The 25,550-nt window shown below is 34.1% G+C and overlaps 1 protein-coding gene across 10 annotated transcripts; it reads right to left on the bottom strand.

The window, feature by feature from the left end:
* Positions 1-1,681: 1,681 nt before the first annotated feature.
* On the bottom strand, positions 1,682-24,948 carry LOC122636817 (SLIT-ROBO Rho GTPase-activating protein 1-like). 10 transcript variants are annotated; one of them, XM_043828424.1, is made up of 15 exons: positions 24,764-24,948; positions 24,356-24,483; positions 23,968-24,208; positions 9,881-10,064; positions 9,581-9,746; positions 9,227-9,451; positions 8,077-8,205; positions 7,681-7,902; positions 7,321-7,596; positions 6,597-7,192; positions 6,298-6,519; positions 6,136-6,206; positions 5,884-6,064; positions 5,528-5,813; positions 1,682-3,475 (listed from the first exon to the last, which is right to left on the bottom strand). In XM_043828424.1, exons 3-15 carry the CDS (start codon positions 24,044-24,046, stop codon positions 2,369-2,371), a joined length of 3,744 nt encoding a protein of 1,247 aa, XP_043684359.1. In that variant the 5' UTR covers positions 24,047-24,208; positions 24,356-24,483; positions 24,764-24,948; the 3' UTR covers positions 1,682-2,368. The 10 variants fall into 10 exon arrangements, with proteins under 10 accessions (XP_043684359.1, XP_043684360.1, XP_043684361.1 ...); XM_043828425.1 differs by having other exon boundaries at positions 24,342-24,483; XM_043828426.1 differs by lacking the exon at positions 24,764-24,948 and having other exon boundaries at positions 1,682-2,227; positions 2,357-3,475; positions 24,356-24,696.
* Between the last annotated feature and the right edge of the window lie 602 nt (positions 24,949-25,550).

A 25,550-nucleotide genomic window follows, 5' to 3' on the forward strand; every position in this document is an offset into this window, starting at 1 on the left:
ATAATAATAATAATAATAATAATAATAATAATAATATAATAAAATAGTTACACAAGTTATTTAATCATTACCTTTTATAATTTATCTCGGTGAGGAGACTAGGATGTTAATGAAATCCACCGTCGATTCTTCCAGAGAATATTAAGATGATTATGTGAAGAAAAATGTATAACCAATATATATATATATATATATATATATATATATATATATATATATATATACCGATATACAGGTTATCTACAATAAAACGCCCTGTTTAGTTTTTGCATCAGAGTGTTCCACTACAGACACACTGTATATGTATATATGTAATGTCATTTACACTGATATCGACTTAGTTAAGTGTATGGATGTATGTATGCGTGTATGTATATATGTTAGATGTTACTTTATTCGCGAATACATTTTTCCCAATAATATGTGTACGAATAGCTGAAAAATGCGACGTGATTAAGATGAAAAGGCGTTAACATATTATTAGTCTCTTATGTATGTATGTGTATGTATGTGTGTGTCCTTTCTTATATTTTCATTTAATTCTCTCTATCTCTCTGAATGTTAGAATTCAATATAAATACTTCAGATGCTGCGATACGCATTTGTCTCTCTCTCTCTCATTGTTAAATACGTTATTATTGTAAATACATTATTATTATATTTATCGATATTTTTTTTTCTTTTCTTTTCTTTCTTTCTTTCTTTCTTTCTTTCTTTCTTCCTTCTTGAATATATCGAACATTGCTGCGGCATTAGTACCTATAATTAAGGCGTACGCAATATATATGTAAATATATGTGTTGTATGTGTATCTATATATATATATATATATATATATATATATAGAATGTATACAATGAACATCCAAGTTTTGTTATAAAAAACAAAAGAAATTAGGACGTTTCATTTTAAACACCCTGTATATATATATATATATATATATATATATATATATATATATATATATATATAATATACACACCTGTACACATGTATACGCGTACGTAACTACACACTCATACATACACGTATACTTGTACATATATGATATATATTTATTAACTATTAGATACTGGCACGTGTAAAATCACTGTATCGATATCACTCCAGTATCATTTATCTCACTCATTTTTCCTCTTACTCTTATTTTCTCTCTCTCTCTCTCTCTCTCTCTCTCTCTCTCTCTACTAATTATGTATATACTGTGAACAAGAAGCTCGCAACGTTAAATATAGCTTCTTCGGATAAAACTCATATTCGTTTGCGCATTAAAGGAACATCGAACGTGTTTATAATAATCACAAATATGATCATTAAATCGTTAAGAGGAGGTTCTTGGATATGCTGATATTTCGCGATTTAAAAATAAATTACATACATCGTTTAATCATAGATTATTCTCATCTCGACTAAGTAAACTTTTTATCTTCTTCTTCTTCTTCAACTTCTACATGAAATTATTTATATTCGATGCATCGTCCTATTTCTCTCCTTTTCTTTTTCATTCACGGCTTCTTCTCTTCTCTTCTTTCATCTGTGTCAAATATCTTTCTCTTTTTCCTTTTATTTCCTCGCGTTTTTTATTCTCTTTCTCTCTCGTTTGATGACTAGAAACGCTCCCTTATTTTATTTTATTTTATTTTATTTTACTTTACTTTATTTTATTTTTTATTGTATTGTATTGTATTGTATTTGTATTTGTATTTGTAATTGTAATTGTATTTGTATTTGTATTTTATTTTATTTCTCGTTTATTTGGTAAAAAAATTATATGCGAAAATGGAAAAGATTCAGTAGAAAAAATAAACTCACGCCCATAGGACGGTAGCGGCCCGTTCTACCTAAGCAAAAAGCTTTCAATGTGAGAATTCTTTTTCCCTTTTCCATTTCTTCTTTTTTTCTTCAAAAGATCATTCAAAGATAAACGATAAAATAATGTAAGAATCAATGTATCATAGATCTCATATGCCTCGAGATAAAACGGACCGTGCTATCGGCCACAGACGATTTTTCTTCTTTTCTTTTTCTTCGTCGTTCTCGTTTTCTTCCTTTTTCTTCTTCTTTTTGTATTTTTTTTTTCTTTTTCTTTTTTTTTCTCTCGAGAAACTCACGAAGTAATACATAAGTTCTTGCGATGTGATGGGCGGAGTGACTGGTCGATGTGGGAGAAGATAATGATGATAATGATGATGATGATAATGATGATGATCGCAGATCGGATTTATATCTAAATCGAACAAGTTAATCGATATTATTATTATTTTTTATTATATATATATTATTTTATTATATTATTATTATTATTGTTGTTGTTGTTGTTATTATTATTAATATTATTATTAATTATTATTATTACTTGCGTATATCTTCAATTAGCTTGTTCGGCACTCTGAGCCTGCTTTTCGATCTTCCTCGCGAGTTCTGGACTCATGTGAGGATGTGGGAAAGGTAAAACTGGTTTTCGAAGAATTGTTGGCTTGACTTTGACCTGAGGCTTGAACGAAGATACTTGGCTACCACCCGTCAAATGCATATCCGCGAACTTAGCGACGATTTTTGGCGTTGATCTAGGTGGTAATGGCGAACGAAGCGCCAGAGAATCCGAGATTTGATTGGTACTGGCCGATCTTACAATCTCCTCCGTTCCTTCCATGTCGGCAGACTCCAGATGATCCGCTGTTTCAAGACGTTTCAATTTCGAACCTTCCGGATTAGTCTTGGTATTCTTTTTCAACGTACACTGATTCTGCTTAGCAAAACGTTCGGCAGCAGTACTCATGTCTGGTGATTCAGGACCACCTGTTGGTGAAGTTGCTGCTTCGGTGGTTCTGGTAGGTAAAACAACACTAGTTTCGTCGTCGGAACTACTTAAACTACTAGACGAAGCAGACTTTTTACTTGCGTCCTGTGCCGACAATGGTAAATCCATAACAAGATCAGGTGTTTGTTTTTGTCGCATTTCTCGAAATTCCTGTGAGCTACGATAAGATTTGGAAGAAGTTGTAGTGGTGTTGCCACCTGGTGGTATAGGGGGATTTAATTGGGTTTGAGAGGTTGCTCTTCTTTGCCAGAGTTCTCGATTAGCTGAAAAAGTTGTTTGTTCGTGTTGTATATCCTCCTCAGTGGATTGTCCACCACTACCACCACCGGGAAAGGTACAACCATTGCTCGAGGAATTTTGAGAATTACATTGATTATGACTGTCCGAACCTGTTGTCACTGTCACCGTCACTGTTGACTCTCCTACACTTTGTGATTTCCAATGATGTTGTTTTCTACCAGCTCCTCGACTTTTCATCCCGCTTTCGTTACCTTGTCCACCACCTCCAATTCCTCCTCCAGCTTCTTCGGTTTCTTCCATCCGTTCTTGTGCAATCGTTGACAAATCAATCGAGTTCGACACTAGAAGATTTTCTGAAATGTTCTCATTTTCAGGAGTCGATACTTTGGTCAACTTCACCGATGTTGTGGATTCCTGAAAATAATTTTAATCGAATTAATCCAATGTTCTTTTCCTTTCTTCTTCTCTTTCTCTCTTAAAAATTTATCTTATTTCCCTTCTTTTCCTAACAGTGATTATTAATCAATCGATTTCTCATAATAGTTCCATATTATTCACCAGTTAAATACGATACTATTGACAAGATAGCGAACGATATTCAACGAAGCAGAAGAAAAGGGGATGCAATAATGATTAGCTTCGATGTTCGATAACGATTAATTTCAATGGAAAATTTCATTTTTCATGATTAAATAGTCGATATAGTGTATTTAACGAAATTGAAGGAATGATCTACATGCACGTGTAAAAGGATATCCAGAGAAAGCATATATGCTGCTATGAATGATCAATAATGAATGATGAATGATGAAGGTAATGATGAAGATAAATGATGAATGTAGTGCAATGAAATATTTTTTTTAAAGCAGGATCAAAAAACTGCTCGTAAAACTGTTGGCTAAATGAGAGAGATGCTAAACGACACAAAACTACAAGCATCTATTCTAAGCGCATCGAATATGAGAATAGATACCTAGGGCTCTCCCTATCTTTCACCATGATGGATGTTGGTGGTGGTAGGATGTTAGCTGAAAGGGAGAGACACTTGCTGTTTTTTTTGTTTTTACTCACCTAATTGTAAAGAATATCCCATTGGAAAAGTAGATCCTCTCAGTCGAAGTGCAATTGAATCATCAAACTCCTTCAAAACCAAACGAATAAACAGAAAGAAGAAACACAAAACTACTAAACCACACAACAAAACACACTCTTTTCGTCAGCAGTTTTATCGAACAGTTTATACGTATATATAGATATATATATATATATACACACATATATACATATATATATATATACATATATATATATATCTGCTTTGTATTTTTCTCTCACACACTCTATGTATTTGCACACGATTTACTTTGTCGTCAACAATTAAAGGGCTGACGTTAAACGTATATCTGGAAAAACAGGAACCAACCCAACTATTAAATACATTCCAAATGTTGTCGAACGGAATAACAAAAGAGACAAATAAAAATGACATAATAACGTTACACGATGCACTTTTGTATGCACAATGCACGTTCTCTCTCTCTCTCTCTCTCTCTATGTATGTATGTAATGTAGTATGTATACGATGCACGAAAAACAAAGGGCACAGGCGGCACAAAAGAGACAGAGACGAAGGCACATGCAGCAACGAACAGTGTATATATTTCTATTTTATATATTTACAAAATATATATATATACATATATATATATATGTATGTATGTATGCATGTATGTATGTATCGTACAAATGATGTATAGATCATATTTATCTATTATATATTTCTGATAAATTAAATCTTATATCTATCGATAACTTTATCAAGTTTTTTTCTGCCTTTCATTAAATCCCATTTCTTTTCAACAATTTGCCTTTCGACGAGTTTGAGAAAACAAAAAAAAAAACAAAAAAAAAAAAAAGAAAAAAAAGAAAAAGAGAAATGTATTATCCAAGAAACAGATAAACAAGAAAACAACAACCTTCTAATCTCAATCGATGTGAGAGTGAGTGAAGAAAAACTTTGGTCTCTTTCGTCTCGATCTTCTCGATAAGAAACGAAGCAATGCGTGTTTTCATGGATGCTGTGCATAGGCTGCGATAGGCTCGTGTTTTACGAATCGTACGACGTATGTGCATTCAAGAAATAACAGAATCGCAGAAATATCATCGACGAACAATGCACTCGAAGGAGAGAAAGAGAAAAAGAATTCAAGAAAAAAAAAATATATATATAAAATAAAAAAAATATACAAAGAAATATTAGGATAAATATTTCTAGCACGATAGCCATGCACTTGTGCCTAGAGCTTACGATCCATTTGTCTTTTACGTGTATGTGTTGTGCAAAACACGTACGCACGTACATGTAATAAAAAGAGACATACACAGTTATGACAAAAGCAGAGAAACCGATAACGAACAAGGAAACTAATTAGAGCTATTGTGTAGCTAAACGGTTGTTTCCAATACCTCTCGACTGATGATAGGTTGAGCCGAAGAGATGCAGGGCACATGTGTAACAACAGTTGCTGGTACGATACCACTGCTAGTACTATTATTTTCTCCCGACATCGTGTTCGTTGTAAGAGATATATCTGATACAGGAGTCGAAGACCATGCGTTCGACGTACCAGTTGAACTCATCATCAATGGTGAATTGTTGTTAGGTAGAACACTGTCCGCTGAACTGGAAGCTCTTCGTCTCATGGATTCTTCACTGGATGATTTCAATAATTCTTTCTCTCGTTCTTCATCTCTGTCAAACGAACGATATTAACTTCTAATCTATTATTTAAGACAAATGTTAACAAGACACAAAGCCTTACTTTATTTTCAACATGATATATTTATCAGGTATTAATCCTTCTCTGCCAGCTAATGAGCCTCGCCACCAGTCGTTGCTAACTTGTGTAAATAAAGTTAGAGTATCACCCTTTTTAAAGCTGAGTTCTCTCTCCGATCTAGCGTTGAAATCGAACTGTGCTGTTGCTTCCAAATTTTCTGATTCTGCATTTGAATGTTTTCTTATCAGATGTACGTGTGATCTTTATACATATTTACATTAATTTAGTACTGACCATCTTCCGATGGATAAACTTCAGAATCCATGTCCTCTTGAACCTGATCTGTTGGCGAGTCACCGACGTCCCTGATATTATAAGAGAAAAAAAAAACAGTATAAAGTCACCAACATTTTATCCAAGTAATGATATTAAATCTATCATAATATGTATACTAACGCGTCGTCTGGTTCTCTGCTGATGTATTTTTCATATTGAGTACCACCTATGTCTTCTGGAAATATTTCCTCGCAGAAGGTAATAATATTCTTGATCAATTCGTTCACTTGATTTTGATACTGAACTTGATCCTTATCCTCTGGGACAGGTACTAGAGTTGGACCAAAACAGATGGCTAAGTTGTAAGGATCCATCATATTTTCATCTGAGAATTCTGAAAGACTAGAGAACACAAAATGTTTGTAAATCATCTATGTGATTCGAACAAGATTCAAACATTTTAATTTTGTTTCACTTACTGATTGAGGAAAGCAAAAAGATAACGCATTACTATCACCACTGGTCTTGGAAGACTTGCTATTAATTCCTTCATCTTGTTAACAAATTCTTGCTTCGATTCTAATTGTGCCAATTCCATAAGATGCTCAAAATAAATGATAGGGAACAATGGTTCTCTTAGTTCCCTCAAATAAAGCTTCAAGACACCAGCAACGCTATTAATATCGGAAGCATCTGTTACATCTGCCAAAGGATCTTCACCTCTTTCGAACCATTCTCTGAAGTTATTGATTTCCACCTGAGAACCGGATACTCGAAATATTCCTTGATGATGTAAGCCGTAAAGGTTGATAACCCTTATACAACTCTTCATGATCAAAGGTATTTCTTGATTCGTGCTTTCCAAATATTCCTCTAAAGAACCACCAAATAATTTTGGTTGGCCGTTCATCTGTAAACGTCCGATTCGTTTCCTACGTGCTTGTTTTTGTTTAGTAGTAGAAATGGATGGATTTGGACTAGCCGTAGAACCATCCAATAGACTTTGACGTATATATTCTTGCTTTGCGTCCAATCTGGCTATTCTTGATGTTCCAAGAAGGTACTCTCTGAATTTCTGCAAGTATATACGTTATAACGTGCGAATCAAATGTGATCATAAATGATTCTTTTAAATTATTTATGATCTAAAAGTCATCTATATATCCGAATAAAGATATTTGAAAGAAATATATTCAATCTTACGGTAAGATAAAATTCTTCTGTCTCTTGTCTATCAGCTCTCAATTTAATCTGTAAAGTTTCCGGTGGTCTAGACGTTGGTACTGCATTTTCACCGAAATATCTCGAGCAGTCATAATCTTTGGCGGTTAACATTTCAAGGAGACTCGCCTCCGCCGTTTCTAAAGTCTTCCATACTTCCTCTGACTCCGTTCTAAGAGACGTAACCCTCTGTTGCAATTGAGTTAATCGCTGTTCCATTTCCAAGTGTAGCACCTTTTGTAATTCAGGCTCGGGAGTCTATATAACAAAATGAGAATAAAACTTCGTGAAGATCTTCGGCATGAGAGGAATAATCAAAATATAATAAAAGAGTCTTTATACCTCGTCTCCACGTTGGCCTTGAAATTCAAACTTTTTAGGAATCATAAAAGCAGCATGATGAGATTCCAAGAACCTTTGCTTATCCGCTCTCGAATCTAATGCACCCACGCATGCAGCCAATTGCTCTGCACCAGTTTGTAACGAACGTTGCCTACCCTCTTCCGCACTACAATGCATTAACAGTGCTCTAGCGATGCAATTGTGGAAGCCAAAGTCCATACACTGTAGAAAAGATTTTACAACTTTCATATTAAAGATTTCAATCTGTCAATGCATTATATCTATTCTTATCTTTAGAACAAATATGCATTTATGAAATATTTATATAACTGAAATGTTTTCAAACAAATAAATATATAATGATATATATAATAATTCATCATTTATTAAACTCACATCTATGAGATCTGACAGATCATCAACGAAATACTTGGTAATTGTCGTATTGGAAGCTTCCAAGCATAATATATACTCGTTTCTTGCTTTCAAAGCTTTCAATTTGGCTTCTTGATACTTGCTCTTTCTCTGAAACATCAAACCGATGTTAGAAATCTTAGATTAAAGAAGCTTGTAAATGTATTAAGATGTGATAACAATTTATATAGGCTGAATAGTTTCTGTTTCTGTTTCTGTTTCTATTTCTATTTCTCTCTCTCTCTCTCTCTCTCTCTCTCTCTCTCTCTCTCTCTCTCTCCTTTCTTTCTTTTTTTTTTTTATTAGATTATCGTTTCTACAACGATAGAATTACATATGGTATAGACGTAGATGAATAGAGGGGAGATAGAGAAAAGGTGGGGAGAGCCAGCACACATGCTGTTAATCCTTGTTTTTCTTCTCTCTTCCTTTCTCTATCCTACTCTTTCTAAACCGTTAGAACCATCTGTCTTATCGCTATGGTCACATTAAGAAAGAAAAAGAGGGAGAATTCTCTCATTTATTTTTCTAACCAGCAGCTTGCCTGGCTGTTGCAAGAAAACGGTAGACGCAAGTCGCTCGTTTTAAATCTTCGAGCATCTGCTAACACAGATCAACAAAGAGAGAAAGGGCGAGCAAGAGAAAGGGCGAGCGAGCGAGCGAAAGAGAGAGAGAGAGAGAGAGAGAGAGAGAGAGAAACATGGCTATTCTTCAACCTCTACATTTTTAATCTTTTTTTTCATGATCTGTATAGCATAACAAATTCATGATTTATAATACAGTGAGTAAAGAAAGATCTTAAAGATAAAGAACTTTTCTGATGGATCCCAATAAAGATTAAAAAGTCATAACAATAGACAATACATTTTAAATCTTTCATTCATAATCCATATATTACAACAAATTCATGGTTTATAATTTAATAAAGAGGGAAAGAAAATCTAGAAAATAAAAGTTTTTTAATGAATCCCCATAAAGATTAAAAACTCATGACAATGGAAGATTTAATAGTTAGAATATTTTCATCGATAACAAGATTCCTAGAGGTAGATGTTCTCAAGTACACTTGAGTTGTTTTCAAGCTTGTTGAATATGTAGACTAAGTAGAGAGGGGTCTGAAACTTGTAGTTACCTTGTTCACCTCTTTTTCGATGAGCTTGTACTTTTTGCTTCTAGCTAATTTTTCTGGTGGTGCATTAGCAACCTCTAGCTTACTACGCTGTTGCTCAGCTACACGTAACTTAGTTTCGGCTTGTCTTGACTCTGCTTGATAAGCCTGGTAAGTCTTCATTGTTGTATGTAATTCGTGAAGAACTCTGAGTATTTCTTCGTGTGTTTCATAGCCAATCTCACGACACTTAAACATTTATATAATATATATATATATATATATATATATATGTGTGTATGTGTGAATTATAAAAATTGGATAATTCAATTACTTGGTTAAATAAATGAGTAAATAAATAAATAAATAAATGCTTACTCGTTTGTATATCCTTTGAACGTCTTCCATTACTTGATTAAGCCTACCGACAAGATGTGTGCTATAGACTTCTGAAAGGGCAGCATGATCTCTACTTAAAGATTTCGTCTCATTTACAAGCTGTTGCCAGCAAGCATAGCTGGAGAAAAGGGGCCACTGTTCACGTCTAAAAAAAGAAAAAAACCAAGGCTCAGATAACTACGGAAACATATTGGGAAGTCTACGTTAAAAGAATAAGGAAGTAAAAATGTTTTTGTCTTCTTCACAACAAATATTGATTTACTTATTATCTTAGTTTACTTTTGCTTTTGCTCCTTGTGTCTTAATTGTATACTCCTAGCCATTTTGTCAAGAGACTTGCTGTAATCCAACTCCAACTCTGCCCTTCTGCGAAAGAAGTCTTGCAGTTCGGCTACAAGGGCAACTTGTGCCTCCATCCTTACGTCGAGACATCTCAACTGTTCGTTCAGTTGCAGCCGTATATCTGCAGGAAAGAAAGAAAAAAGAAAGAAGATATGAGGTAGGGGAAAAAGAGTGTAGTAGTACGTTAATCGTTTCGGTCTACCGCAGGTTGCGGTGTGTATGTGCGTATGTGTGCGTTGGATGTGTTTCGAATTTCAAGGAAGAATCTGAAACTTTTCCAAAACTTATTTGTATTCCTAAAAATCTCTTCTTTCCTTTATTTGATAATTTTTTTACAACGATTACTTCGACCCTTTAACAATGTTTTATGTAATTCAAAATGATTGATAAGAAAATCCAAAATTTCTACAAATCTTTTAGATAGACCTGAAATTTCATTTCCATCGAATTAAAGAATAAAATACATATTAACAGTTTCTCTTTAAATCCAGACGGTTTAGAAAACGTAGAGAGAAACATTGTTCGAGTTTTATCGGCGACACGTCGCCTGGGACAATGACGCTTGCTTGGTTGAGAGAAGGGAGGACTGACAAGAACGAACGAAGGATAGGAAAGAGAGAAAAGTCGAAGAGAGGCGGGACAGAATAATAATGGCCATGAACGAAGAGGAACAAATGTCCTTTCCAAGATGGCTACACCTCCTTCCACCCCGAGATTCATTATTCTTTTTCCCCCCTTTACCCATCATTTCTCTTCCTTTATATTCTAATCCTAGAAATATCTAAGTCTAGAAATACCAACTCCATTCTTTCCTTTTCCTACATTTTCACAAACAATTAAAATAACGTCTCTCTGTCTCTTCATTTCTCTTTTCTTTTCAAAATAAACGACAGATATAAATGATTTATTTTACTTATCAAATCGTTGCAGCAAATATATATATATATATATATATATATATATATATACTGGGTTGACCAACAAGTAATATTAAAATTTGCAGTATTTTATATTTAATATTAAAAAAACCAAATTTATATTCGATTAGAAACTTATATTTAAATTTAAATAAACAACACAGTATATATGCTAAATGTGTATACGTTTGTATTGTGTTGTTTATACACACATGATAATTTAATAAAATAGAAATGAAGTTTAAAATCAGATAATAATACTATAATATTATAAGTTAAGTATAATTATAATAATAAAATGATAATATAATATAAATAAATAAATGACTAAATGTGTGTAATATATTACTAGTTGCATCCATATAAAACTTTCATCATTCAAATCAGCAACATAAGCGGATGACTAACCAACCCGATAGGGGTACCGTGTCGCGTTACACACACATATACAATTCATTTACCCTTATTTCGTGTGTCTCCCCGGCACCTATCCGGTCGTCGCCTACGAACACGTATATACTGTCGTGTTTTTGGCCTGGCGAGGGAGGACAGAGGTCAAAGATCTCGCCACAGTCTGTGCCCCTTCGAATGAATCACGCCCGGAAATATAAGCCGATCGATGTGCGGCTACTCTCTCTACTTACATTAGAAGAAGAAAAAAAGAAAAATACCGCCCCTTTGCATTTTTACTTTATTTTACCATTATTTTTTAAGGATAGAAAAATACTAACATATTCGTTAAAATAAATAATCCAAACAAATATTGTAGATCTACATCCAAATGATTTTCAATTTTTTATTCTCTTTTAATCTTATTTTTATTAATCATTTTATATATTTGTATATATTATTTATATTATTTTATTTATATTATTTTATTTATATATAACAGACCACGCTAAAAGTTTTTAGATGGGTCGCAAAATCTTACGTGATTTTAAAAATCAATTATTTCTTTTATAAATACATGTATACATACGTGTATACACATTTACATATGTATGTAAGAAGAAGAAAAAGAGTACGTTCTTTCGAACGAAAACGATAATTAGTAACACGTGAAAAGAATCGCTACGAGCCTAAACACACACGCATACACAATATACACTTCTTCTTTCAAACATACTCTCTATTTATAACTATACTTTATGTCTTAAGATCTTTATATATGTATCTCATATATACATAGAAAAAGAAAGAGAGAGGAGATCCTGGTCCACGTAAATGAATAATATTCTTTTTTATGTTACTCGATTTCATTTCAGTTTTTTTCTTTTCTTTTTCTTTTTCTTTTTCAACTTTATTATATATTCCTTTTATTCAAATTTTTCAATATCTTCTTTATATATACAATTAAAAATAATTTTGTTATAAAACGATCGAAACGAAAGAAAGAGTAAGAGATGTAGAAAGAAAAAGACAAATAGAAAGATTCTAATTCCGTTAGAGAAAAAAAAATCTTTAAAAAAGATCGATTGCATAGATTTCTACATGTCGTTAACCGAGGATAAATTTAAACAACACATTATCATTGACTCTTCGAAGCCCTATCGGAGATGATTATTCATGGCTGAGGAAGTCTCGCTTTGTTATACAGAGAGAGAGAGAGAGAGAGAGAGAGAGAGAGAGAGAGAGAGAGAGAAAGAGAGAGAAAGAGGAGGTGAAGAGGGTGGAAAGTTTCCAGTTTCACGGAGCACAGCTTCCAATGATGCACATTGATCCGAAAGGAGGCCGCGGCTAGCTTTGAACGATTTTCTCGTGGCAACGAACGCTAAATCTTCTATCGAAGCAAGAAAAAAAAAGAAAAGAAAATAATGAGAGTGAAAAAGAAAAAGCCGTTCATGGTAGTCCTTAATGTGTTTTCAATCTATCAACCAACACCCACCCTCCACCCCCTCACTCCCGATTGCTTTTTTTATTCAATTAACCCATCTTTCATCTCTTTTTTACTTCAATGATTCCCCTCTTAAGACTTCTACTTTTTCTAATTATTAACCCTCTCTTCTAAATAATCATTCTGTTTCGTTAAATTATTATATATGTTTTATCTCTTAGACAATGATCTCTAGTTCTAGTTTCTTTTTTCATCTGTATGTTTAGATTTAATTGATAAGATTCAAATTCATTAACAGGTTAAATCGCGTAATTGTTTTTGGATATATGTATTTGGTGTATATGTATGTATACATACAACGTAAAGGATGAGTGAGAAGTTTCTAGATAATTTCAAAAGATTAATTATTCTTTTACGAAACTTTTTAGCCTTGTAGTTATGCTTATAATCTTATAAGCTAGATTTGTAGTTTTATAATCTGAAGATAAAATTAGCCTACAAAGTCTTAAAGAAGATTAATTGATTTGTAAAAATTACTTAGGAACTTTTCACCTACCCTGTATTATTCTAAATAATTTAACACGACTCTCTAATCGCCAAGTCGGTCGTTAGATTTCTATATAATAGAAAAATATAAAGATAACAAAAAAAATTTAAAGATAAATACGGTTTACCTTTTGTCCAGACTTCCCATTCCTGTCGTCCACTGAGTTTGAACATTTTCTAAGCCTTCTTTTATTAACTAACATTGGCACATGCCACAAATTTATCTTTGTTTTATTTTAATTATACTTTGCCATTAGGCATAGACTTTGTCTAATCTCTAAACATATTTTTTTATTTTAATTACATTATCGCATATGTGTGTTTAGCAATAATAATCAATAGGAATATCAACAAAAAATTTTTATCAATGTTTGTAAATTAAAAAAAAAAATTATTATTTATCCAACACGTTAAAAAAACATCCGATAATAATACATAAAGTTTTATATATATATATGTATATGTATGTATTTATATTATATACCTCATCCTCTTTGTACATAAGAAACTTTGATCTTTCTGTGTGTCGCACTAATCGTATCGTCTTTTCAAAGTAAGCCTGATCGCATTTACGGGACACTCGGTATTATGTAAACGTTAGCGATTAACTATACTGCAGGCATACGACCGCAGATATACATAGTAGCTTTACCGGAAAAGGAAGTCATACTTGTATTATGTATATACATATGTACATACATAGATCAAAAGTTGTAAAACAATACCAATAAATTGGCAAAACAACAATCTCTTTTTTTTCGAATAATTAACGTTTAATATATAATTCACCTAATTAGAACTAAGTCACTATTTCTGCAAGTAAATACACGACGGTGACTCACTTTGTATACGTATGTATGTGTATGTGCGCGCACGCATGCTTGTCTTATTGTCGTGTGCGTGTGCAAGAATGGAAAAGTCAATGCAGAGTCAATGAGCGAACGATACAGAATCTATATAATCAACATGAGATCAGAATTGATTAGAACAATTGTCGAAACAAAAAAAATAAGTATGTATAAAAAAATAGAAACAAACAAGGACAAAAAAGAATTAGAAAATTAAACGACACTGTTACAAACTAGTTATATATGTAATATTTAGAAAGATGATTAGATTAGGATCGATTGGAACAATTTAAAAAAAAAAAAAAAAAAGAATAATATAAATAAATTACACTAAGCGACGCACACAACGACACTGTTTCGAACTACTTATATAGATAATGTTTAGAACAATGATTAGATTAGGATCGATTAGAACAATTGTTTAAAAGAAAACAAAGGGGAACACAGTATAAATATAAATTAAACTTAAAAGACACAACACACTATTTCAAATTACGTAACGCGTTTAGAAAGAAATAAATTAGAACTGGATTTGAAAAAAAAAAAATGATGAAAATGATAAAATAATAAAGAAATGAAAAGAAAACATATGAAAACTCGCGATTGAGAGAAACACGTTCGATAACGACAAGAGGGGCTCGACAAACTGACGAAGAGCGCGAGTTGTGTGTCGCTGCGTTTGCTCTCCGTTGCGTTGCTTTGACCGTCGTTAAATTAACCACAATTACTGGCGCGTCGTACGCTAGCTAGCCGCGCCACCACCACCACCACCATCACCATCACCATCAACCATCACCATCACCATCATCATCACCATCACCATCACCATCACCATCAACATACACCGCCTCTGCTTATGCGAAAGACCGATAGCGATGCCATCGACGTCCGTCCCTATCTGAGAGCTTCTAACTTGTAAGATACTAATGTACTTCTTTATATTTCTTTCTTCTCTTACGTATAAGCTTGTTAACTAATTGTTTTCACATGTTAATCATGATTATCTTTCTAACGATAAGTATAGAAATGTGTAACAATTATATCACAGCGAGTTTTTTAATATTTGAAGTTTCTCTTTCTCTTTCTTTTTCAGATATCTAGCAAACTCTTTTATTGTAATGAAGAATAGTGAGCGTAAAATTTTAACAGATGATTTTAAAAAGCAATATATTCTTTTTTTTACAGACTTATTTCAGACATCAGGATTTTCTATTTTGTGCGTGTTAAGCGTACCTTGACGGTAGTCAATTGATATGCGACACACCGTTTCTCTATCGACTTCCTTCCTGCGCGAATCGAAGGGAAGCGCGACGAGTAGATATTACGTCGACTCATTTTTCGTTATCTCTCGAATAACTAACTGTGTCATGATCTCGAGTATTCGTTCGCTTAACATCCAAGTCATCCGATGGATCACTTATATTTTTTGTTTCTTGTTCTTTTTTGCAAAACGTGATAATCATGTCGGACAAAGAAAGAGATAGAGATCTTTATATACGACTTATTATTGTTATTATTGTTGTTATTGTGGTTTCTAATCTATTCTTTTTCTAAGCTGAGATTTATCGATCATGTATTTTCTTCACTACCAATTCGATTCTGATATTATCTTATTTTTCTACGACTTTGGTCGAATTTTAATTATAAATTTTTTCTAACTATCATTTCTCTTTAAGAATATCTCTCTATACGTATCAAATACGTAAAAAGAAGTCGAGAAAAAGAGATACCATTTTCAGGGTTAAACACGTTAGATCAGATTACTAAGTGGCTCGAGTCTCCCAAGTGAGATTTCTTTCATTAAACTTCTTCGTCTTCTTAAAAATCCTTAAAAGATCAAAGAGAAGTATACGAAGAACACTCTGTTATAAACATCAATTATATACACAGATTTTCAAATCCACTGAAAATCTAAATTCAAATCCAAAAAACTTTCTAGATTGGTCAAAAATTGTTAAGTAATTGTAAAAATCAATTACTCTTTTTCATCCAAGAACTTTATTAGCCCACTATAAAAAAAAAATAAATAAATAAATAAATAAATAAAAAGAAAAAAAGAAAAAGGAAAATAGAATATTCAGTGAACATTTAAATGGCAACAAATTCTATCTCATCTTCCAATTGGACCGATAAGAATGAACTTAGATTAGGTCGATCGTTGATTCTTCAACATTGTTACGTCAGAGAGACGTGACATTCGTGAAAACTATTAATAGTACATACACAGTATATATCACGTGTATATATATATATACACACACACACACGTGTTGTTTTTGCTAGAGTAGTCTTCTTAGTAATCTTAGATTTAACTTTAGAAACGAAAAAAAGTAATAGTAAAACGCGAGTATATAAGTCGATCTTTCGATTCTCTTTCCCCCCCCCCATTCTCTCTCTCTCTCTCTCTCTCTCCCTCTCTCGACCTCGACACGAGAGGCTAACGCCTATCATTTCGCGTTATTAACCTCACCCACGCAAAAAGACCTCGGGACAAAATTGAAAGACTTCCTGTGCGTTTGAATTGCACATTCGCGTACATTGCGTATAAAAGAGTTAAGAACGTTTTTATCGGTCGGTAAAACAGAGCCGGAAGAAAAAAAAAAGAGAAAAAATGAAACAAAATTATTTCTTCCATAATTTCGTTGACAAACTTTAAAATCGTACGTGAAAAATGTATATTCTTTGATATAAATAAACTCCTTTATACAGGACGCTGTTGGAAAATTCTTAGGTGGGGCCAAAAGTCTTTAAGTGATTTTAAAAATCAATTATTCTTTCTTGAGACTTTTTATATTCTTCATTAGCCTTGTAATTGTACAAGCTAGGCTTGTTATTTTACGATTTGAAAAAAGAAATAATTTAAAAAGTATCAAAAGAGAGTGATTAATTTTTTAAATTATCTAACAGCTTTTGAACACCGCCCTGTTATTTTCTTCCTCAAAATTTTAGATATCAAAGGATAAATCTAAAAGAAATTTCGAGATCAAGAAGAAAAAAGAGACAATACTAAATGTGTGTGTATATATATATATACACACATATACATATACATATACATATATATGTGTTCTTTTTTCTCCACATAGTATATATATAATATACCTGGGAAAACATCCTTGGTGTCTGGACTGTAAGGATGAATCCATCCGTTCCTTTGTTGTATGATGCACTGGAACATGTTGATGGTATATTGAAGAGAAAGAGAGGGAGATATAGATATTAGAGTGAGATAAAAAACGATAAACGTTTTATGTTCCTTTGCGCTTGTTGAATTATCGTTAGAAATACTTGCACTTCACCACCATTCTTGATCCCGAATAATCATCTCACATATAAAGAAAGAAAGAGAGAGAAAAAAGAAAAAGAAGAAGAAGAAGAAGAAGAAGAAGAAGAGGAAGAAGATTGATAGCTCAGAAAGCTATCAATAATTAGAAGCACACGTAACTTTCACATTTTGTTGTCGAATTCTGCTCCTGCGATAAAACAACGACGACGATCTTCGAAAGATGATGCTTGACAATTAGACATCTTGTTAAAGATATAATAATCGTGATAATGTTTAAATATAATTATATCTTCTTCCGACATATAACGTTCATATTAAATGGTAGGGGATGATCCTTGACACAAGGTGGTGGTGTCCTCTTTTAAGCTTCCTCTTGAGATATTTTCTATCATCGTAGATCCATGACGATCAAATCCTTCTTGATACTCGTACGATAGATAACTATTTAAAGTGATGTATGGTGACACAGACACGGTATATATAAACATATACCAATATATTTTTCAAAACACTGATCTTCGAGGGAGTTCAACTGACGAATAGGATAACAAAGTAATAGTAATAATAATTAGTATAATAATTATTATTATTATAATAATAATTTGATAATATCGTTGATAATAATAATAAAACGACGACGAGACGAGATTGCCGATACTCCTTGGGATCCTGGGAACAGCAAGAGAGTCAGAGTTGGAATCAAAATTGGAGGCAGAGAGAGAGGCAGAGGCAGAAGCGGAGGCGGAGACGGAGGAGAGAGGAGAGAGGGTGGTTGGACGGGCTGCTGGGATCGAACTAGATGGCTCGTCGCCAGGCAACCGGCTTCTCTTTCTCTTTCTCTCTTTCTCCCTGATGCCCCTCCCCCCCTTAGGTCCCTCTTTATATCTCTATCTCTCTCTTTCTCTCTCTGTCGACTCCCTGTCGACTCTCTCGTAGGTTTCTTTCTCCCCTCCAAACGGCAGTACTACTCTCTGCGCACCGGTTCCTATACTCTCCAGAGAACACCCTCTCTCGTACAGCTTCCTCTTGGATATGAAAGGATTCTTTTTCTCTCTCTCTCTCTCTCTCTCTCTCTCTCTCTCTCTCTTTCTCGCTCAAACGTCAACCATGTTGGATAATTTTTCTCTTTCTGTTATGTATATTCCTTTTTAGTTCGAAATTTTTCGATGATTATTATATAATTATTAGGTACTTGATAAACCTGACTCCATGACATTTATACTTATTCTTCTGATATATTATATACTTGTATATCTATATATATGTATATATATATAGGCTTGTATATATATATATATATGTATATATAAGGCATTTATATTAAACTTGAACCATATTGGATGTTCCTTGTATTTCTTCTCAATTCGAAATTGATCAATTATCTTGATAAACTTGGCTTTCACCACTTACATACTAATCTTCTTATATATCCAGGTATATTTATATATAATATATGTACATACACAGATTTAATGGATTGGAGGAATTTATATATATCCAATATATTTTTCCTGGAACCAAAAGAAGATGTTGATGAGAAGACTTCTCTTAAGAGACGTGCAGCAGTTCGGAGAGATGGTGTTACACTGACTGACACGAGTAGAGTTAGCGAGCGTGTCGCCCGCGTACAGAGAAAAATAATTCACTAGAGAGATGAAGAGTGAGTGAGGGAGATAAAGAGAAAGAGAGATGGAGGTATGAAAGAGAGTAGGGGAATCAATGGACGCACAACTCGTACTCGAAGCACTCTCTGCTGGTTGTCCTCTCTACGCGCCGGTGAACTCTTCTCCCACCGTAGTGTGTTCTATATATGCAGAGTGTTCAACCCTCGAAGCGTGACCATGACTGTGACTCTGACCGACTAGTGTGCAAGTCAACCTGTGTTCTCTCTCTTTCTCTCTCTTTCTCTCTCTCTCTTTCTCTCTCTCTTTCGACTGATACATTTAGTACATTTAGTAAACCCCCACTTTGGATTTAGTTCTGTGTTGCTATTTCATTAGTATTATTTCTATCTTTAATGATAATATAATCATAATTCAATAGTCATATAATATATAAATTAATTTTATATTTGTATTATTAATTTCACTAAAAATATCATGTCTCTCTCTATATCTCGAGAGTGATACATTAGATAAACTCCCACTTCGTGTTGTTGTTTCATTACTGCTATCTCTATCTCTCTCAAAGATTGCATAATGCACGAACGAAAACTACAGTCTTGTATTATTAATAATAACCTTGTTAATCGATATTTCTGCCTCTTTGTGTCTCTCGTTCTCATAATAATTACATAACGTAGGATTTAATAGCGATTTTCATTGATCGATTAAATTCATTGTATGTAATCTTCTCGATAAACTATAATTTCCTATCTCTCTTTCAATAATCCCATAACTATGAATTAATTCTTATCACACTCCAGTATAATATACTGATATATTCAACCAAATTTTTATTTCATTTTAAATATAATGTATAATAATTATTTTATTTAAAAATAATGTGGCATGTTAAAATTCACAGAATTATGTTTAATAAACGCAGAACTAAAATTATGTATTATGTATTTTGCCAGTAAAAAGAAAGAAACTCTAAATATATTTATATAAGCATATTTGCTATAATAAATGATACGTGGCACGTTAAAATTTACTTAATTTCTTCAAAGTTCGTTGGCAAATATATTACAATATTTTTGAAGTGATTGATAAAAATTAATTTTAAGATTATGATATCGAGCATTAATCATCTGACCAATATTATCTTCCTCTGTCTCTTTTACTCTCTCTCTCTCTTTCTAATAAACGTTTGATAAAATTCGTGTCGGTATACGTTTGATATAAAGAGATTACGTATAAATGAAATCCATTGATCCGTTTAGGAAGCTTAATCAGGATGAAAGTTTCGTTAGAAAGAACGTTAGCCAGAAACTCGGTGGTAGAAAGCAGCAGTTATTTCCGACGTGGGATTTCCGGAGGAACTCTTCTTTGGCTTTTTCTTTTTATGTATATACGCCCACATTGAAGAAATCGCGTGTAACAGAAACGGAAGCGCAACGTGTGCTTTATATACCGTGTTCTGCTTCTTCTTTCTTCCCTTTATTCACCGACCACCCGGTATTGGGGTTGCGTATATATATATGTATATATATCCTTCGAGCTTTTCTTCCCTATCCTATAAGATATTTTACGATTCATTGGTATCGTATTTTTTATCATTTACTATGTATCTAATACCGATGAGTATCCATTATCGATGTTTTTATAAAATGCTCAAAAAAAAAAACTATTATATATTATTATTTTCTGTTAATAATAGAAGAAACTTGGAAAAAGAAAGAAAAGAAATTTAAGATCACAATAATAAATGTCATTTTCTCGTTATCACATGAATCTCTCTCTCTCTCTCTCTCTCTCTCTCTCTCTCTCTCTCTCTCTCTCTCTCTCTCTCTCTCTCTCTCTCTCTAAAACAATTAGATCTAATTAAACGTTAGAAATAAAAATTTCACGAAATTGAATAACAGTAAACAATAATATATAATGATAATAAATTTAAAAACAATTATCTAACGAATATCGTTATTACCAGGTACTTTGAGAGATCGTTTCATGTGAATAACGGTATAATGATCGGATGAGAAACCCTCTTCTCTTCTCTAGACGCAACGTAATAAGATTTTCCATCTTTTTCTTCTCATCGAGGGCGTGGCGTTCATTCGCCGGCATAGCCAATGTTACGAATACTTCTTTACCTCTTGTTACATTGCATGTATTTAATACATCGAGAGCATGTGTAAACTTTTGTTGAATTAATGACAGTAGTTATTGCTTTTGTTCGAGTCGAGTATTAAAAATGATAGAGGTTAGGATTTATGATCGAAATTCTTTTCGACAAAATCCGGTAAAATTCGGTAAAGATCGATAACGTTCGACAAAGGTCGATAAAATTCGATAAAAGTCGATGAAATTCGACAAAGGTCGACAAACTTCGACAAAATTCGGTAAAATGCGGATGTAGATCTAAAAGAAAAATATTGCGATGGTCGGGAAAGCAGAGCATGCCAAGAAAAAAAAAAAAGAGATGGTCAATAGTCGTCTTTTTGAATTCTCTGCAGTAAGGAATCGTGTATAATAGGAAAAAAAGAAAGAATTGCCGTTGTTTCTTTTTTCAAGAAGTGCTTATCTTGTATGTGTAAAAATATCTTCTCTGAGAGGACAGGAAGCATCTTTTATTTTCTCCCCTTTTCAAAAGTCTCGTCGTGTATGCAATGCACATATATATATATATATATATATATATATATATATATATATATATGCATGAAAAGAAAACATTTTAACATTTTTGATAGAATGGATAAAAAAAAAAGAAAGAAAAAGAAAAACAATTTGGCAGAGGGTACCGTTGATTCTGGCGACGGCACTACCTGTTTGTACGAGGTGCATAACCGCGTACTTGCGAGAACTAGCCGTTAGAGAGAGAAAGATCGATATTGGACGGGGAGAGACGCGCACGCATGCACACACGCACGTGTATTCTCACGCATACTCTCTCTCTCTCTCTCTCTCTCTCTCTCTCTCTCTCTCTCTCTCTCTCTCTCTGTCTCTCTCTCTTTCTCTCTTTTCTTTCTCTTTTCTCTCTCTCTCTCCCTCTCTTTCTCTCTCACGTGAGAGAAGCAAGCTGTTCCTAAGAAAAGGTAAAATGTACAGCCGACGCGAGTTATTTTCCGAGATAATCGTTTCTCTCTTGTGTGTGAATAAATAGCAAAAGAGAATCAAAGCTTAGAAAGAGAGAGGGAGAGAGACAGAGGGAGAAGGAGGGAGGGAGGGAGGAAGGGAGGGAGGAGGGAGGGAGGGAGAGAGAGAGAGAGAGAGGGAGGGAGAGAGAGCTTTTAATCGTTTTATCGACTAATTTCATTCAAGCGTGAAAGAGTAAAGGTAGCTTCGAGAAAAGACGATATAAAAAAAGAAAAAATGGAAAGAAGAAAACAGAAATAATATATGTTGCACAAAAGAATTCACCCGAATAATGTCAACAATAATAGTAATAATATAAAATAATAATAATAATAGTCCTTTAGTAAATGTTAGACTAGGGGTTCTCAACGTAATACGTACATGTACCCTTAAGGGTACACATTTTCAGGGGGTACGTGAAGTATAAAAGATTGAGAATCACTGTTTTAGAAAAGATAGAAACCGGAAATGTATATTTTGCTTCCGGGAATAAAGATAAATATATTACAAGTATATAGGTAAGAAAGAAAGAAAGAAAGGAGAGAGGTATGTATATACATATATCGAAGTTGAAAAGAAGGCGAGGCGGTTAGGTTGGCAGGGCTATCCTGCCTGCTGCTGCTGTTGCTGCTGCTGCTGCAACAGCAGTAACAGCAGTAACAGCAGCAGCCTTCGTTTCTCGTATGCACCACCGACATTCCTCGAGAACGGTTATAACTGTCGATTGCCTCCTCTCTCACCATTGACTAGTATATTACTACTTACATTACTATTACTGGGATAGCCAGCCAGCCAGCCAGCCAGCCTACGTTCTTTTCTTTGCCAATTTGATATTGTATAAAAGATTTGTGTTAATTCAAAAGTTACTATTATTATAATTATTATTATTATTATTATTATTAATGTACGTATGTGTATCGAGTAAGATATGAAATTTTTTGTTTACAATTCTTTCAAAGTAACAAGAAAAGTCCATAACACGTGCAGATACATAACTACACAAATTTTCTTATGACGTATACGTGCGTATGTACGACGAGATAGAAGATAGAAGATTTTCTAACAATCGTTTGAAAATAACACGCATATATACGCACAGATTAACATACAGAAATTCGATTCTGACTTTTAAGACCATTAGTCGATATATTGATTTAACTTAATAATCGTGAGAGATTGTTATTTCTAAATAACGATATTACTGTGAGGTTACATTCCAGGGAACATTTTCCAAGGTCTCTCTCTCTCTCTCTCTTTCTTTCTTTCTTTCTTTCTTTCTCTATCTATCTTTCGCAAGCCTCTAAAATACATACTCGCATGTATGCGTCCGTGTATGTGAGATGCATCGTGCGCGTGGAAGAGTGCGCACGCAATGTTTCGCGCGGTTCAAGTAAACGAATCCATGTTTCGAAATAAACGATAAAATATATATCTTTGTCGATGGGAAGACAACGAACGAAAATGCCTCGTGTTTCTTTTCGTTCGAGATGAATATACACGACGTACGACGAGAGGAATAATAATTACGAAAGAAAAAAAAATGGCGGAAGGGGAGAATGTAAAAGAGAAGAAAGAAAAATGAAAAAAAAAGAGAAAAGAAAAGAAAAGAAAGGAAAGAAAAAAAAATATCAAAAGAGGGAAAGATGAGAAGGACAAAGAATGGAAGAATAAGGATGGAAGGGACGACAAAGAATAAGAAGGTTGTGTATACCGCCAATAGAGAAAAGGACGCCGTTGATTTATTTATTTATTTTTTTTTAACAAAAAAAAAAAAAAAAGAACGAATTTCGTTCTTTCATTAAAATAGAGACAGAGAATAAAAAAGAAGTAAAAAGAAAAAAAAGGGGAACTTACTGTTAAAAACGAGTAATTTCCTAGTTGATCCAAGTCTTTTGATGGGCGATTTGACACCGTCGATTTCTTCCTCGTCCATTATCGTAAAGCGAATCCCACGTTTTCGATATCAGCTTTGTGTTCCTTCTCGTAGTGAACGTCGTCGTCGTCGTCGTCGTTCGTCGTCGTGGTCGTCGTGGTCGGCGTCGCGGCGCGTCGGCTGGCGTCGCGTCGCCTCGTCCTCGGAGTTTCTCGATCAAGGCTAAGGGCAAGAGGATCAGAAGAGGTTGACGAAAGAGATAGAGAGAGAGAGAGAGAGAGAGAGAGAGAGAGAGAGAGAGGAGAGGGAGGGTTGAGAGGTGAAAGGGGAGTATAGTAGTAGTAATATCGTGCACCTCCGCGTGCGTACCTGCGCGCGGTTGGGCGCACGCGCGCACTAGCACTCGCACTCGTCTCGGCACACGGTTCGTTCGTTCGTTTACGAGGACACTTTTCGAAGCGTTAAGGCGCGCTCAAGAAAATAACGTTTATTCACCGCTATCAAATTATATAATACATAACTTTTATATCCTATTGGAATTTCGAACGTGTATGTACCACACTAAGAGACCAATTCGTTTTTTTTTTCCATTTAATACATATGTATAAACGTATACTACGACGACGCTTGCTCGATCAGCGTCCGTTTCCTTTCGTAAAGAGAAAGGTGTACGAGACTATGTTCGCTTTGCCTTTCGAAAGATGAAACCAAACTAAGGTCTCTCTCTTTCCCTCTCTCTCTCTTTCTCTCTTTCGCTCGTACGAAGGAGAACGCTACCTTAATCGTTTCAACGATGCTGAGAAACTAACTCGTGCCACTTGCTTCGACGATTCGTTGTCGTCTCTACTCCGGCGGGAGAGCGTGTACCTATGTGTGTGAAAGAGAGAGAAAGAGAGAGAGAGAGAGAGAGGAACTGGAGGGAGCACACGCTACGGTCGATCGGTCGCTCGAGCCTTCGTTCGCCCTACTGCCGCTCCTTTTCTTATTCTCTGTTCTATCCTCTCACTCTCTCTCTCTCTCTCTCTCTCTCTCCCTCTCTGCCTGTTTGCTAACTTTGTCTCTTTCTCTTTCTCTCGATTACTCTCGAGCCAACGAAACCAGCATGCCGGTAGGATATTCTTGGACACGAGAGCCGCTGTGTATATTTATTCGATTTGATTCGACTATATATGTATGTATGTATGCGTGGACTCTCTTGCGCATTAGTTTCTCGCTTTTCGTCCTTTTCGTTACCTAGCAACCGACAAGATCGTCGTAATATATAATGAAATCGAAAGGAATAAACGATTCATGAGATTAATCATTTAGTTTACAAAATACATATATTTAAATGTTTATTATACGAATAATAGTACAGAAGCTTACCTAATATTTGTGAAACGCTTAATTAAAAGAAAGTACAATATAGTTTGGAAGCAATGACGCCATTGTGTCCAAATCTTTGGCGCCAAAAAATTGCTCGTTGATTGGCTGTTAAAGCGGAAAGCCAAGACGAGTTACAATTGGCTGTAACAGTGGCATACAAAAGTCAAGCCGTGATTGGCTGTAAAAGTAGAAGTTAAAG

This window comes from Vespula pensylvanica, chromosome 23, assembly GCF_014466175.1.
Source record: "Vespula pensylvanica isolate Volc-1 chromosome 23, ASM1446617v1, whole genome shotgun sequence".
In the NCBI taxonomy this organism is placed as follows: domain Eukaryota; kingdom Metazoa; phylum Arthropoda; class Insecta; order Hymenoptera; family Vespidae; genus Vespula; species Vespula pensylvanica.